At 47.8% G+C, this 17,006-nt stretch overlaps 1 protein-coding gene across 5 annotated transcripts in view; it reads right to left on the bottom strand.

Annotated features, from left to right (window-relative positions):
- RANBP10 (RAN binding protein 10) overlaps nucleotides 1–17,006 on the bottom strand; it is a 54,854-nt gene that overhangs the window by 37,516 nt on the left and 332 nt on the right. For 2 of the 5 annotated variants that reach the window (XM_004944059.5, XM_414019.8), the window contains exons 1-2: nucleotides 16,515–16,738; nucleotides 15,876–15,987 (exon numbers count right to left, since the gene is read on the bottom strand). In XM_004944059.5, coding sequence (XP_004944116.2) covers nucleotides 15,876–15,987; nucleotides 16,515–16,719 — 317 coding nt within the window. In that variant the 5' untranslated portion in view covers nucleotides 16,720–16,738. Of the gene's footprint in view, nucleotides 1–15,875; nucleotides 15,988–16,077; nucleotides 16,227–16,514; nucleotides 16,739–17,006 lie in introns of those variants that run through there. The other 3 variants (XM_046899584.1, XM_004944060.5, XM_040645990.2) reach the window with 2 other exon arrangements.

Below are 17,006 nucleotides of genomic sequence, written 5' to 3' on the forward strand. Positions count from 1 at the left end.
TAGCTGGAATTGCATGTTTGGATTGAACTTTGACAAACTGGGCCAACTACAACCCAACTACAACCAAGAAACACCAACCCAGGTCCTCTAGCTCTAAGCATGTAGAAAACTCTGTAATTACACAAGCACCAGTAAAGTGTCAGCTTTTGATAAAGGAAGCAATGAGAAGGCCACTGAATCTAGAAAAATTCCCAAGGGGCTTTGGCAGCAGCCAGTTCAGGAGCAAAAAGTTTGAACTTCCTGACAGCATTTAGGTCAAACAAATTTATCTTGGAAACTCTCCAGTCGCAGAGGACAGAATCCAGGACATTTGGCTGAATCTCCTATTTCTCATTAGGAAGGATAAAAAGAGATGTGTGAGGGTTTCCAAAATACCTTGGTTATCCATAATCACATAGCAAGTCTGATATTCTCCGCAGAAGTGCTAAAAGCCAACAGCCTGTCTACAAAAAGAGGAGCTCAGAGCACTCTGCTTGTTGGGACACAACACTGGGCACTCACAGTGGAGCTTGGACTCCGTGCATGGAGGATCAAACAAACGCTCTGCGTGTATTAGGGTTTGCACTGCTCTTAGGACAGGTGAATGTTTAGTTACAAAATTAAACTCTGAATAGCCTACAATATGTGCTGAAGTAGAAAGCTCAATGGTAAAGACCAGCATTGCTGCAAGATCTACATGAACCAGACAGTGACAAGCCAAGACCTCTGGGAGTTCAGTTCAAAGCCTAAATTTCCAAAGAGCTGCAAAGATGAAAGAACCTCCTCTCCAAACCAGTTGCTCCTCAGCAGCTCACTGTAAACAGAAAAAACTGTTCCAACTGAGGAGGGATACCATAACTGCTAGTACCTTTGTGCCAAAGAGTCCCAACGGGAAGACACCACTTGCTCTTTGGTCTATGAAGTTCAGGCAGTTTCTTTAAAAATGCAATTGGACAGTGATTTGAAGGACAGCAAGGTGGCAATTATCATCTAAGACAACAGCAGCTAGTCACTGTCCTGATGAAATGTATCAGCAAATGATTACATTTTTTATTAATTGAGATCAATTGCTGGCGTCCATTTCCCTGTTTTGAGAACCCTTCTACTCAAGTAGGATGTTCCAGCACCAACAACTGCCACTGAACATGGAAAAAAACTAAGTGGCATCACAGGCAAAGTACCACTGCTGGAACCCAGAGATGTTCTGGTTAAGGTCCTTCACCAGAAGATCTTAAAGAAATCATCTTGGTGTAAAAAAACAAAAAAAATCACCACATCGACTACTAACCTCACTGATAAAAGACTGTGATTAAGAATAACACTTGCAGGAACGCAGCCACGAAGTAAAGACATCAGATCACAGGCTCCAAACCTACAGCCTCGAGACTCAGGAAAGCCAAGAAAGAGAAGTATGGGGGAGAGTAGGGTGGGGGTGGTAACAGAACATGACTACACTGCACAATAAAGAAGTATTCCAACCAACCACACATCCTGAGCTGTATCACCGTGAGTCGCGACCTGACGGAGCTCAAAGAGCATTTGGATGCTGCTCTCAGACTGAGTTTGGGTAGTCCTATGTAGAGCCAGGGGTTGGACTCACTGATCCTTGTGGGCTCCTTCCAACCCTGGATGTTCTGTGACTCCCAGGGGAGATCTTCCTGCTGTCTACAGAGGCAAAGGGCCCAGAAAAAAACTGAATCTCCACCCTCAGAGAGGCTCAAAAACGTGACTGCATATTGTTCTGAAGAAACAGATCTAACTGAAGTTGACCCTGCTTTCAACAGGGATGAACTGGATGACCTACCAAGACCCTTTCCAGCCTAAATTATTCAATGACACTTTAACTTCAAGACAATTTTGCTGACAGGCAGCAAACTCTTGGCTACAGAACATTTTGCATGATATTACGCAAGCTGGGAGAAGAGAGAACTTTGTGGCACACACGTATATCATGAGCTGATCTGATCCCATCAACTGATCACTGCTTCCTCCCTGGTCATCAAAGAGAATGAGTTATCCAGGTAAAAAACTTGTTCTTGTAGGATCTACAGAACAACCCTGACCTCTCAAACAAAGAATGCCATGATGACTCCTGCAGGGCATACAGCCACAAGGCTTTGGGCTGATGGTGTCCTGAACCTAGTGCTGACTTGAAGAAAAGCAACAAGGAAGGTTCTGCTCTGATATAGAGAGCTCAAGGATAAAAGAGACTTGAAAGCACTGTGAGAAAGAGAAGAGAAAGCACTGTGTTATCTCATTCACTGGAATCTCCATAAAAAAAAGTACAAATTTCTTTTTCCCCCTGAAATCAAAGTATTTTTAAAGACCACGCTCTGCAGTTAATGGCTTAGCTATTTCATTCTTTAGAACTCTTGAATGAAGACCAGATGACCTCTAATGACTTCTTCCTGTGCTTTATTGACAAATAACATCATTGTGGTATTAACTCATCAACAGAAGCCAAATCAACCTTTAAAAGCAGGCTGGCATCTGGAAGCCTCTCAACATTCCTCCACAATGGATACATCTGCAAAGTAATTTATTTCTCTGTCACGGCCCTACCTCCTCATAGCCCTTCATAAGAAATTCTCCTGAATCATCTCCTGGTTTTAAAGGTTCCCTGGCTCACCTCCTGTACCTGATGTTTTGGGAGGGAAAAACATCCTTTAACATTTGACTTTGAGCCAAACATCCATCAAGTCCTTCTGGTCAACTCTACGGTGCTTTCACACTTCAAGTCTGTTTTTGCATTTTTCTCATCTAATAAAACTTCATCATCCTTTGCAGGGTGTATCCCCTATCCTCTCTCACCTCTGTGTCTAATTGTGTCAACCGTATTCACTGCTCATTTTGAGTCTCTCCAATATCAATTTCATACCCATTTACTCTGATCTTCCAAGACGAAGCCTGCTTCGTCCATACCATCTGAAGATCCTCCATACCATCTGAAAGCCTTTGGCCTTTATGATTCCATCTTTTTAGTAACTTGTCTTAAACAAGCTTCCTCAATTTATACAGCACCTCTTGGGTGTGGTTGGCTTTTTTTGGAGCAACATGGAAGAATTTGGGTTTGGGGGCCTTTTTACAGCGCCTCTCAAAGGACATTAATCATGAGTATTTATGCTCAATGCTGCATAATGTTTTAAAAATCATTTTCTGCGCTGCACAGAGCGTGAGTCAGAAGTTGCATCCTCTCATGAGCTCCCTGACTAACCTCTTTGAATCAGTCATTTACAGCATCTAAAAACTTCGTCTCACACTCCTATGTGACACACACATGACCTATAAAGAACAAACTATTCTAAAGCTGTGTTTACAGCCTGCCAGGCACAATATGGAAGGTTTCTCCCTAGAGCTGCAAGATGATCTCTTGCTTTTCATCGCCCACCCTCTTAAAGCATTGACAGATAATACAGCTTGTTTGTTAGCAGTCCCATTTTCTTATTCCTCCCGTGTCTGCAACCCCCTGCTGCTGCAATTTCCCTTCCTACATAGCAGGCTTCGCTGTTTCAATCTCTTTCCAATTGTACACACTTGCAGTGAGGACCAGAGTCCACAGCTACAGTTACTCTCCAGCTGTATATTGCTTCAGAGAGCAGTGAGAAGTGCCACCGCTGCCAGTTGCTCAGGCCTCGATGAGTTGTGATTCAGAGTTCAAGGTCCCAAATTGTTTGGCCACACAGTAAAAGCACCATTAAGTCTGAACCATTAATAGCAGAGTGCTTGGCCCTGCCCCTGGCAGGCCTGAAAACACTCAGCAAGAACCTGCTGAGGAGCAGACTGCTCTGTTGCTCCAGCAGAATGACCCAGCTCCGCTGGTATCACAGCTGCAGCACTCTGGTAGTGTCTCTTCTGCCCCCAGCTCTTGCTGGATAATGACACAAAGCAGTCGTAGCACTGCACTGTCACCATTATGGCTGCAACACTGAGCCAAGTGTTGGAAGCTAAGAAATAACAACCACCAAACTCAGATAAAATAGGTCATTTCCCACTTCACTTATCCTTCTTAACTTTATTATTTGCTATGCAGATCCATCCTCCCTCTTTTCAGCACTACAGCAATTCACACTCACATAAACAAGGGCAAAATGTGAACAACAGTGTCTTTCCATTTTAGGACAAAACAGCTTTAAATTCGGGCTGGACACCTGTATTTTTATAAGAAATAAGTGCTACAAGCCCAGAAGTTCTGAATTTAAGATTACACTGTAATCTAGACACACAGCATCATGGAAATCATGGAAACATAGAAAGGCCTGGGCTGGAAGGGACCTGAAAGATCACCCAGTTCCACCACCCTGTCATGGGCTGGGTTGGCAGCCAATAGATCAGAGTGCCAGGAACCCATCAAGCCTGCTCCTGAACACCTCCAGGGATGGGGCATCCACAGCAAAACATGAAGATGACCACAAGCCTTCCTGGTTTATAAAATGCTTCTCCCTACAGCTTGGAACAATCATTAAAATAAGATTGTAATGACTGTAGAACTGCACAAACAATTTATAGACAATATTAAATACGTCTTGCTCAGCTTGCTGGATATCAACTCCATAGCCTACAGATTATACCCAGAACTTCACACTGTCACATACTTGATTGCTAGTTATTATTTCTTAAGATGCTAGCTAATTTGCTTTTCCCATCTCCTATCGATTAACACATCAGAAGTGATGGATGAAATGAGCTTTGAGACCTCCAAAGCCTCACATTAAAAAAAAAACCCACACTCTATTCTTGACAATTAAGAGAGAAAAATTCATCTCCAGCACTAAAAGCATCAGTTGCCTCCTGAACTACTCATGGACAAACTCAATATAGATGGGGCTCTGAGCGCTGATGGAGCTGTGGGTGTCCCTGCTCACTGCACGGAGTGGGACCAGATGGTCTTTAAGGTCCCTTCCAACTCAAATGAATCCACTATGCTATGACTCTGTTCATCCACTGCAGTCACTTTCTGAGGGATCCAAAGAGCCTCTTAGAAGATGCACAGCTGGTGAAGCACTGGTACAGCTGCACAGAATAAATGTAAGCAACCACAGCATCCATCTTCAAAAAGAGATCTCCTAAAACCACCTTCTCAGCAGCTGTTAGGATACTTCCACATACCCCCACACCAGTCAGAAGCTTCAAAACTGCTCCAACACTTATTCAGCAGATCAATTCCAAACAGAGCAGAAAGGCAGACAAAAATAAATGCAGACACATGCCAGTGATTCAACCAGGAGAACAGTTTTGTTTCCCCTCATCAGCAACCTAGGCAGTTACCATAGCACCAAACTCCTTCCAACTTCTGCTGCACCTCAGCCCTGCCCTATGGAAACCAATGGCTTTGTAGAAGTTAAGTAGGCTCAACCAGCCACGTTCAACAACAAGTAATTAAAAAAATCATTTAAAAAAGCCCTCTCTGGAAGAAAGAGAAAAAGCCAAAGCAATGACTGTACTTCAACATCAAACAGTAACCCTTACTGACATAAAAGACCTCACTGAGTTGGCCAAGAAGCATAATGTATTGTCACAGGCAGCAACAGAAGACATTTCGTGGCATTGACAGCATTTAACCCAAATTTCAACAAAATGATCTCCTAAGGAGGCTGCTCTTGGTGTTACACAGGGTACACTTTTGCATATTCATCCACTAATTCTAGCAGCAATGCTAATCCCTGTGTCATAGCTTGGTAGGTCACTCTCCCACCTCGGTGGGATTCCCTCAGACAACCCACGTCTATGGTCAGAACATTTCATTTGTCTTCATTAGCACAGAAACTCTCAGCACACTGATTCAATAACGAATTTTAGCAGTAATCATACCATATAATTTTCATCCATTTTCTTAAATGGTTTTGACTTTTTGATACATACAGTTTGGGTATTCATAGGCTGATACATCATCATAATGAGTAACTTGAGTATTTCCCTAACCCTTGAGTTTTGCTTTATGCTGTTAAGTCCCTTTTTAGCCAACTGCAGGCTCTCTTTGGATGCAGACTGGCCAGCTGTGGCTCCCTGCACACACACACACCACAGTGGCAAGTCTTTATCTGGCACACAACCAGCAGAGGCCAGGCATCACTGCACAGTTACTGTACAACCCTGCTTTGTTCACACCTGCTGCACTCACCATCTCCTACCTGTTCACTTCCACTTGTCCTGACATTCACATCAGCTAATGGGCAGAGTATGGGGAAGGCTTATGTAGACTCAGGATCTGCTGCTTCTCCTTTACTTACCTGCAGGACTGTTCTTCCCCACTGTCCATGCTGCACAGCCAAGTGAGCAGCAGTGCCTGACACGTGGGCCTCAACGTGGCAGTGGGATGAATACCTCTTCCATGGCTTTGCACCCGCAGGGAAGCACAGATCCAGGCTGCATACAGCATCACTTCTCCTTCCATCACACCACCCACCCTCACCCATCTGACACGTCAGATAAAAGGCAATCAGCACAAACCGAGAATCAGGCATTGCCAAGCTACCCTTGGAATATGGCTGAGATGCAAGGAATTAACATTGTACAATGTTCTCTGTCAGAGGCACAGTTCTCTGTCCCTGAATCTTTGTAACCAGTTTGGATTCAGCAAGCACTGGATTTTTTTAAATTGCCTTTAAGATTAGTGTACATCATTAACAGCGCTGTTGTCCTTTCCCACTGCCTTTCGAAACCATCATCCAAGGAAGATCATTCAACACAGAGAGCAGAATCTCAACGCTCAACACCATCTCTAAGGCTGCAAGCCTGCCCTGAAGGCCTCACAGTCCCATACACACAGCTTCTCAAGGAGTCAGAGGCAAACAGCCCCCAGCAGCAGCATCCACCCACGTGACAAGCAATTCTTTGAGCTAAAGGATGTTCCTCCAGCACCAGCATGACACACAGACAGCCAAACAGGCAGTATGAGAGTTGTGCAGCTAGACTAAAGCTGCTTTGTGCAAGCAACCCACAAAAATGCTCATGACCCAGCAGGAGGGCTAAGAACAGACCTGTTCTATGACAGCAAGTCATTAACACTGAAGTTCCAGCACCTGGATCTGTTTGGCTTCTCAAGTGCAGGAAGGAAGAACACACAGGTAGTCTGAGGATGGGGAAGAACACAGCAACAACAGAACTCACATACACTTGTACTTGTTATCTGTCAGTCTTAAGAATGCCAAGAGCCAAGAACATCTCTCTTGAATGCCTGGAGAGCACCCAGTGCTTAGGAGGCACTCCTATGCACAAAATAAATAAGGGTGAGTCAGAAGGAGGAAGAAAGCAATTAGTCCGTGGCTGTCACTGGACCAGGGCAGTATACTCTGGATGAAGAGAGGTCATTTCTTTACCCAGAAAGCTGCAAGAATTTCTCCAAGAAACCTGAAAGCAGTGCTCAACCCCAACGCTACTTCTGATTCTTCCTTGAAAAGAAAGATACTGCAGCTCTCCTTAGTGTACTTCTTAATGCATTGCAAGGTACCACGGTGGGATGGTTAAACAATCCCAGCCTCTCCTCTTCTGAAGGCCTGTGATGCTCAGCTGGTAGGAAGACAAGATTTTCCCATCTGAAAGTTGGGAAAACAAAGGCAGGAGAACATGCCAGTTTAGCATTGCTTGGGTCACCATTGGATCCCATTTACAGTGCCAAAACCAGGCTGACACAGCAGTCACTCCTTACAGGGTGCCTTGTCTGTGTACTGAGACACACCAAGGCTCAAACTGAAGAGTGGGAAAAGCATAGTTGTAAATTACCTTGTTCTGTAGGCCACGACGTGTAGCAAAGTGGGAGTGAACTAACAACATCACTACCACATGGCAGGAATGCCTTGGATTGGTGTTTTATTACACAGACCAGCTCAGAGCGAGCAGCCCAGCTGAGCCAGGAGCCGAACATGGGGTGTTCCTCCCACCCACACACAACTCCATGATTCTAAGGCTTACTGCAGCCTGCAGCCTCTTCTGCTCTTTCCCAAACCACCACCACCACCTGGCAGGACTCCTGCCCTCCCACCTAGCCCCATGCTTTCAGTACACACACAGCTACATCTAAAATACCGAAGCAAGATCACACAACTGGAGATTAATAATGCACCCCGTCACACTGATGGCATTTCAGAGACTTGTGCAGCGCCCTGTGTGAAGCCTTGAACCGTCTGTCGCGTTGTCTGAGGTGGGCCCTGAATCCATGCCAGGTTTAGAGAGTGGAGAGAAATGATAACCCATATCAATTCACCACCTGCAACCTGACATTGTCCCATTTATGGTGGGGGGGAGGACACGCTGTTCCGAGGCAGTGACAAACAAGTCAGGCCTGTTTAAAGAAGTTACCTGTGGTGCACGGATTCCAACTCCTCTGTCTAACTGTGAACATTTTGGAACCACACCATAATGGAACACGATGAACCTCTGAAGTGGAAGTGGTTCTGGTTTTATTTGTGGATAATGTAATGCTCTGTGGCAGTGCTTCAGAAATAGCACTGACTGGCTCCAGAAAGAATCCCAATTCCCCGAGCTGAGGTCAGGAAAGACAAATAACGCAAGGCTGAAAAGAAGCATATAGAGGCAAGAAAAGAGAATTCTTAAGAGCTGGTTATAAGCAGCCACAAGTATCCTGAGGCTGGAGGAGCCCAGCGCACATCAACCCCTCTAAAGGCAAAGAAGCTCTAAAAGCCAATATACATGGAAGAGATGAGCGAGCAGAACAAAATTAGAGTCAGTAGTCTGCAAACATAGCATCTGCTCGTCCTTGCATGAGTCAATACTGACAACGCCACAGGGAGGAGGAAGACTTCCTTCTCTACCCCAAGGTATGGGATGGCCAGCTCCCTTCCAGTGGTAGGGTTATGTTCAACTGGTAGGTCAGCCCCAAGAAGGATGAATCTGTCCTTCTCTGCGAGTTACCCTCAGGAAGAGGATGGTGTACATTATCACATACACGTGTGAATATTGAAAGACAAAACAAAGGTCAGAAGTGAAGATTTGACTCGAGCATCATTCCAGAAGGAAGGCACAACACGAGCTGAGATCACTGTTAGGATCCCAGAATAACATCACCTGCCCTAAAGCACATCCGAGGGGACCTCAAACTGAATGACACAGTGGTCAAAACCAACAGCCTCCGAAGCCAACGTGTCCCACCATGGCAGTTTTCCAACCTTACACTTCCACTCTTGCCAGCTGATTCGCTCCCCAGGTCAGCTGCTGCTCAGCAAAGTCCACACAAACCACATCAGTGGCACACGCAGCATTCACTGCAGGAGCAGAACAGAGCCCTGCTGATAACAATTCACCCATTATTTATTCTGGTTACACCCAACTGAATAAGAAAGATTTTTGTTCAGCTTGCCATGCAGGTTAACAGAGTTCCCTTCCACACTGCTCAGCGTCGCTGAACATTTTTATCCAGTTTGTTAGGGCAGCTGAATTGGTTTCCATGGCCAGAAGATACTGGAGATACCACCAACACCCAAGAGAAGGGCACCCAACAAAGGGCAAGCCATAGGAAGGCTGCACCCCCACACCAGAGCCTAACCTTCCATTTCAGTCCGTTGTAACAGCAAGTCAACTTCAAGCAGCAGTCTGAGCTCCTGTTTTCTCCACTAAAAGACAGTGGAAACGTAGAAGCAACACCCAAATCAGAAGAATACTTTCTGTTGCCAGGTAGCTTTTCTCTTTACAGGTATATATACTACAACTGTTTTTATTTCAGCTATGTGTAAGTGTCACATGAAGCTTTGATAGATGTACTTAATGAAATAAGACCACTTGTACTTTGAAACAGTGGAAAAATAAATAAAACAGAGGGCTGGGGAGAGCACCAGTGGAGCAACACCCACAGAACCATAGAATGGCCCGGGTTGGAAGGGCTGTCAAGGACCATGAAGCTCCAACCCTCCCCTGCTGCAGGCAGGGCCACCAACCCCCATATCTAATGCTACACCAGGCTGCCCAGGGCCACATCCAACCTGGCCTTGAGCACCTCCAGGGATGGACGGGGCACCCACAGCCTCTCTGGGCAGCTGTTCCAGCACCTCACCACTCTCGGAGTGAAGAACTTCCCCCTGACATCCAACCTAAATCTTCCCTCCCTCAACTTAAAACCACTTCCCCTTGTCCTGCTGTTATCTGCCCTATCAAAGAGCAGACTCCCTCCTGTTTATAGGCTCCCTTTAAGTCCCAGAAGGCTGCAATGAGGTCACCCCAGAGCCTTCTCTTCTCCAGGTTGAACAAGCCCAGCTTCCTCCCTTCCAAGCCAAGCCACCTTGTGATCCTACCAATTCACAGACCTTTGTATGTCCACGTGCCCACAACAAGGAAGAAAAGACGCAAAGTGAAAAGCATCCACACTAAACCTGCAAACAAGGAGGAAGATTTGATTTGTAGTGTGCAAACAGAGACCTGGCTTCACAGCCTGGACACACTGCAAACCCCACTGCTAGAAAAGCAGTCAGGAAAATTAACCTGGCAGTAGTCAATGTAATGCCATTAATGCAGGCTTCACAGAGGATGATAAATTCTTCACCAGTTCATCGTGCTCCACCTTCATCGACGAGGGAAGAAAGAATTCCCCTCAATGACAGTTATGCAACTTGTTTGATTTAATTATTAAACAGAGAATTGCCTGGATGCATAACCCCAGAACATTTAAACAACCAGTTCCCATCGTTCTCTAACCTGATTTATTAGCTGTAAACATATTCTGAAGAACTGAGAAATAACTTCTTACACGTATTCTAAGGATGTCCAGTTTATCCACCCTCCTGTAGCAGACATTTGGGAACAGCGGGGGCTGAGGGGAAGGAAACAAACCTTTCCTCCAAACTTTTCTTCTTTGTTGTGCAAAGTTATTTCACAAATTGTTTTAATGAGACATTTCTACTCTACCACTACAACAGTACTTCCATAAAGCACCACGTTTCGGCTCCCACTTCTCTTTTTAATGGAGTTATCAACTGCAGATCAGATATTCCAGTCTAGCGACTCGCTTTACATCCACAACGTTGCCCTCAGCATTACTTCCTTCTACGACAGCTTAGGAGAGCAACATAAACTAACAGGTGACATGAGCCATCATCTATCAGTGTGAAGCCTCCAAAGAAAATGAAAGGGTCTCTGCACTGCAGAGCACTGAAGGTTGAGCAGAGCAGCAGCCAGGCAGTGGCTGAGCAAGCAAGACTCGCTTGGGCAAGGCTGTTTGCAAATGGGAACGAGGTGAGAACTGCTTACTGTCGCTGGGGGTGTTTATGTGTTGCTTTGTTTAAATGAATGTCTGGGGAACAGCATATATTCAAATAAGTCTGTGTAAAAAGTCGGACCCCCTCCTGCTTGTAGGCTGCCTTCAATTACTGGAAGGCTGCAGCAAGGGCTCCCGGGAGCATTCTCCTCTCCAAACTAAGCAAGCCCAGCTCCCTCAGCCATGAGACAATTCACCTTGCCCCAAAATAATGAGGATAACAAAGCTCAGCTGTCCCCCTGAGTCACAAGGGCCTCTAAGTTGTGGGTTGACGGCCCTACCCTGATGAGTCTTACAGACACTGCTCCTGTTTACCAAGTGGAGATCACCAACGGGGAAACAGGCTGCGAGATGTGCTGACAAGCCAACAGCAAACAGAAACACCTATTTTACAGAAGAGGGAGGGAGGGAGGGAGGGAGAGAGGATAAAAGTTCAGCACTTCCAATATAGTTAAGGTTGAACTGTGACGGACATCACCGTGATGAAAGCATGAGTTATTTGTGGCAGCTCAGGAACACGAGAGTCACGTAGGTCCTGCCAGTCTGCTCAGCTGAGCAATGCTGGGAGCAAGGCAATAACAGAACCATGGAGAGGGTCAGACCGAAGGGACCTTGGGACCCTCCTTCTTCATCCTCCTGCCCAAATATCCCACAGTCTGGAGTTTGCCATGCAAATCTGAAGCTGGAGATACCACAGCCTCCCCAGGCACACCATTCCAGGCCTTAGCATTTTCCCAGGGAAAATGATTTGCTCACGTCCAGTTTCCCCACACTCGTGGCCATTGCCTTTTGACCTGTTGGGCTCATGGACAACACACGTAATGGCTCAGGAAATTAAGCCCCCAGCAAACCTTAAGGGAGGTGACGGCCTCAAGTTGAGCCAGAGGAGGTTCAGGTTGGGTATGAGGAGCAATTTCTCCTCCCAAAGAGCAGTGATGCACTGGAATGGGCTGCCCAGGGAGGTGGGGGAGTCCCCATCCCTGGAGGTGTCCCAGAGCCGTGGGGATGTGGCACTGCGGGATGTGGGCAGTGGGCATGGTGGGGGTGGGCTGGGTGTGATGATCTTAGAGGTCTTATCCATCCCTCGTGATTCTGTGACTCTATGAAAACTCTTCAACTCTTCAAACTGATCTCCATGAGGGCTGACTATGACCCTCCGTGTGAAAGTAGAACGCTGCTCCCTTATTGGAGAGGGAAAAAAAGAGCAGCAATTTCTGACACTGATGTCAATAGATTAAATCATTGCAACTGTTGTGATGTGGCCAGTTTTCAGCCAATTATCTTCTTGAACCACCTTGCCACGAGACTGAGTAATAAGCTGTGGGCATGAGAGAAGGCATGGACACGTAAGGCAAAGGGAAGATGACACAGAACTGGTTCCCTTGAGCTCATGGCATTCAGGGAGGTGAGAACAGGGCTGCAGCTAATCGAGGGACTGCAAACTGCATTCCACTCTGCTCTCTGAGAACAAGCACCTCCCCAGACATGGTATCACAAACCACAGACCCATACACAGATGGATCTGATTTGTTACGTGAAGAACCCAACCTCCTTTCCCAGACAACTCTTCAGCTGTCTGGCAGCTTCTCCTTTATCAGAAAGGAAAACAAAACCAACAGAGAAACATGTTGTCTCAACAGTAAAGACTAAAAGCATCAATATGAGAACTGACCACTGCTCAGCCAAAACCAAGTCCCAGTAATCTCTCCTTAGGTCAGTGGAGGGTGGCTGTATCTCACTGCATGAGCAGTGGAAGATCCCAAGCTAAGAGAAGCTGGTAACTCTTACAGGTTTCTTAAGTGCACCAAACGGACTTCTTGCACGCTGTACCTTGCTTTGTGTACCCCAATACGAGGACATACCCCATAAAAGCAACATCTCAGACTGCAAACAACTCATCAGGTGTGTTTCAGGATCCTTACGTCTCCACTCAAAGCCACTGGGAGCTTCTACCCTTTCTTTCTTTCTTGTACACGGGCACTGCCAGCACCCAGGCTACTTGAGGAAGTCTTTTCAGCAGCCTGAGAGCTGTACGTATTACATCTAAATGTGAAAAGCCATCCCAAACTCCAGCATCAGACACAGCAGATCCGTACCTCGTTGTTCCAAGCAGCATCAATGTGTGACAAGCGACAAAGCAGACTTTATGCCCAAAGAACGTACTCTGAAAATGAGCTCAGCAAAACTACCCTTCCCCTCCCTTTGCTAGAGAGCCTCCAGCTGAGCTCCCAGGGACAGACCTCACCACTTACACCACCTGAAAACTTCCTCTCCAATGCCTTCTCTAGCTTTCTGGCCTTTTACTCCTTTAACTGAAGCCACCACAGTGTAATAAATAGCAGAGAACTTCCTAAGAACAGAAACGCCTGTGACACAGTTCAGTATTACAACACATTGGGCCCCAATGGACTGACTTTAGACTATTAAATGTGAGGCATACAAGAGTGAGCTTTATATTTATAGCCACTGCCTGTCACTTGAAGTCACAGTTACAAATCCCCATTACCACAATGCCCGAGATAAAGAGCTCTCTCTACCAGGAGAAGCAAAACAAGGCACAGGAGTGGCTGGGACATAAGTCAAGCTCTCCACGGCTCACCGCTGCACTGACTTCAGACCATGTTTGTATTGCCACAGTGCTAACACAAACCATTCCTTATTGTCCAAAGAATTCCTGGAAAGTAATTGTGGAGAAAGAAGGAAAAAGAAAGAAAAAAAAGGGTCGTTCAGCCCAGCGTTCATCTTTGCACAGATAACCCTTTGTACTTCATTGCAATTATTGTAATAAACGCAACACAAGTGAAGGTCTTTTCCAAAACTCTTTTCAAACAGACCAATTCTGAAGTTAATAACGACAGGAAAGGATTTCAACAGTTAAAAAATGATGGCTGAAATTTGGTTCCCAGCGGGAACACTTGCCGCCCTTCCCTAAGAGCCCTGAAAGGGCCACAGTTCAAATGTGATTCTTACAGGACTGGATTAATTAACTGCACTCGAGACCTTTCCCAGTGCTGCTTTACCTTCTGGATGGCTGCAGCTGTGATATTCATCCTTCAGCAAGGAAAAAACTACACACGGGCTCACACAGCAGGTTAGTATCTTTACAGTGATTAAAAATTAATATACACCAGCAGCAGAAGCCCAAACCTCATTAGACATGCCCCTTTATTGCTTTCCCATCATCCCAAATATGGTTTTAAAGGAACCCCATCGAGGACGTCCTGGGCCAGATATATTCTGGATCAAAGTAATACCCAACGGAGCGACCACAGGACCAGATGGGATCCAACATCCACCACCAGGTCAGGTCAGTGAGGCACCTCTTAGTGAAGTACGGCTGCTCCTAATGCCACCACCAGCAGGGTTTGCTGCTCTCACAGTTCTTCCCCTCAAAGCAGTATAGACCAACAGGACAGCCTACAATACTAAGTGCCACAAAAAAAAAAGCATGTTTTGGTGGGGAAAAATGACCAAAATGCTCATATTTAACATTCTAGTTCTAGCTTTGTCTCTCAAGTTTGCACAGTGTTGTGTCCCAATGCTCTGTAGTACAATCTATCCTGAGAAACAAGTCCAAATTCAAGTCCTACACTAGAAACAGTATGAGTTGCACTGATTCCAGCCTATATTCACAAACACCACAGTTTCTCCTCTATAAAAGAATCTTTTCCTTCATCATGCATACAAAGCTTCTAAAAACCAGTCTCAGAAGTTCTCCTTCCAGTGCTCGGGTAACACTATGACTCCTCTTCCCCATGCAAACACCCAACAATCCAAAATTAATTTCCAGGTCCCTCCCTTCCTCTTCATTGCACATCTTGTTTGGATCACAGCTCACCACGACTTAGAACACAGCACTCGCTGCTTAGATCCCAAGTCCTACATTTTTTTCTCATGAGATAGATTGATGACACAGGGCTGTTTTCATTACCCGGCCAAGGGCTTAGGCAGAGGAACTCGGTGATTGGTGGCTCTCATTCTCACCTGTCTTCAGAAATGCTTGCTTTGAAGCCTACCCGCATTTCAGCAGAAATGTCACTATGAAAACTTGTTCACCCCCATATTGCAGTAGAAAACTAACAAAAGTTAAATCCTTCTATTGTCAATTCCATCTGTCTTGAAGGGCACAGACTCTTTGGCATTGCAATAGGACAAGGGGAGATGGGTTCAAACTGAAAGAGCTCTCCAATTTAGACTGGAGATCAGAAGTTCTTTACACCAAGGCTGGTGAGGCAGTGGCTGCACAGAGAGGTGGTGCTGCCCCGTCCCTGCAGACAGCCAAGGTCAGGGAATGGGGCTCTGAGCACTGCTGGAGCTGCGGGTGTCGCTGCTCAGTGGGACCAGACGGACTCTAAGGGTCCCTTCCAATGGAAACAATTCTATGGCCTAGGGCCAGGTTCCCAGGCAATCTCTATCATGTCATAATTCTTTGTAATTCCAGGTTTGGAGTGTCAGAACCAGCCAGCAAGAGGAAAACGATACCACAATTCACCTTGCAAGCGACACCCCGAATTTCTGACCCTGGCGTAACTCATAGCAAACTGCAGATAACAGAAGTGTCCGAATGCCTCTGCATTACACGTACCACAGCGGGTAACTTCCCCACGAGACACCAATGCTGCAGTGCTGAACAGAAGGGATGGCTCTGGGAGGGCAGGAGGGCCAACGGGGCACGGGATGGGAGGGAGGTACTCACCCATCTCTCCCTTTACTGACGATCTTCACTTCGAAGTAATAAATGCCACAGGCTGCGGGTATGGGATGCGTGGCCCTGACCGAGGCAGCGTCTTTGTGATTCTTACCATGACCTGGGAAAGAAGAGAAGGGTCAGTGCTGGCACGCCTGGACCTCCTGTGCCGTTTGCCCTGAGCGGACCGGGGGGCGGCTTCTCCATCCACCTGGAAACGACCAGCGTGTTTTCAGAGGGCTGGAAGCAGCGCAGCTGCGCCGCCGCCTCCGCTCGGGGAACCCCCGTTGCCGTCGCCGCGGAAGGGGCCCGGCGGGACACGCGGAGCTGCCATCCCAGCGCCGCACACCAGCGGCACGCAGCTCCATTACGCAAGAGGGGAATGACATCAGTGTTTACCAGGCGGGCAGGGATGGGGTACGCCGGGCTCTGCGGGGCACGGAGCACCAGAAGGGCCGCACCGCCGCGATCCCCGACCCCACAGCGCCGGGACGGCGCCTCGTCCCGCTGCCCTCAGCCCCCCCCCCTCCCCCCTCCGAGCCCGGCGCCCGCAGCCCGGCCCCCCGCAGCCCTTCCCCCGGGGGTAGCGGACCCAGCGGGTCCCGTCCCGGCCGAGGGGGCACGACCAGGGCCGCCGCGACCCGGCACCTTTGTAGTGGACGCGCAGGTTGCCCTGCGAGAGGCCGATGTAGTTGTACTTGTCCTTGGGGCTCCAGGAGCGCGGCAGCGGCGTCTCCTCCTGGTTGACGGCCGGGTAGAGGCGGCGGAGGCGCCGGCTCAGCTCCTGCTCCTCGGGCGGCCCCGGAGCCGCCGCGTCCCCCCCGTGCGGGCTCCCCGCGCCCGCCTCCGCCATCTTGGATTCGCTTTGTGTCACCGGGCGGGGAGCGAAGCCCGGCTCCGGCCGCCGGCCAATGGGCTGCGAGCGTGCCCACAATGGGGCCGCGCCGCCCGACGGGAAGCGGAGTCCGACCGGCCGCCTCCCGCCCGCCGCCTGCTGTCCCTGGGACTACACATCCCGGCAGGCCCCGCGCGCGAGGCCCCGCCCCCTCCCGCGGCGCGCCGCCCTGTGGGAAACGCGTCCTCGCCGCGCAGGGCTGAGCGGCGCCACGCCGCGCTGAGGACTCCCGCTCCCAGAGTGCC

This window comes from Gallus gallus, chromosome 11 (assembly GCF_016699485.2).
Source record: "Gallus gallus isolate bGalGal1 chromosome 11, bGalGal1.mat.broiler.GRCg7b, whole genome shotgun sequence".
Taxonomy (NCBI): domain Eukaryota; kingdom Metazoa; phylum Chordata; class Aves; order Galliformes; family Phasianidae; genus Gallus; species Gallus gallus.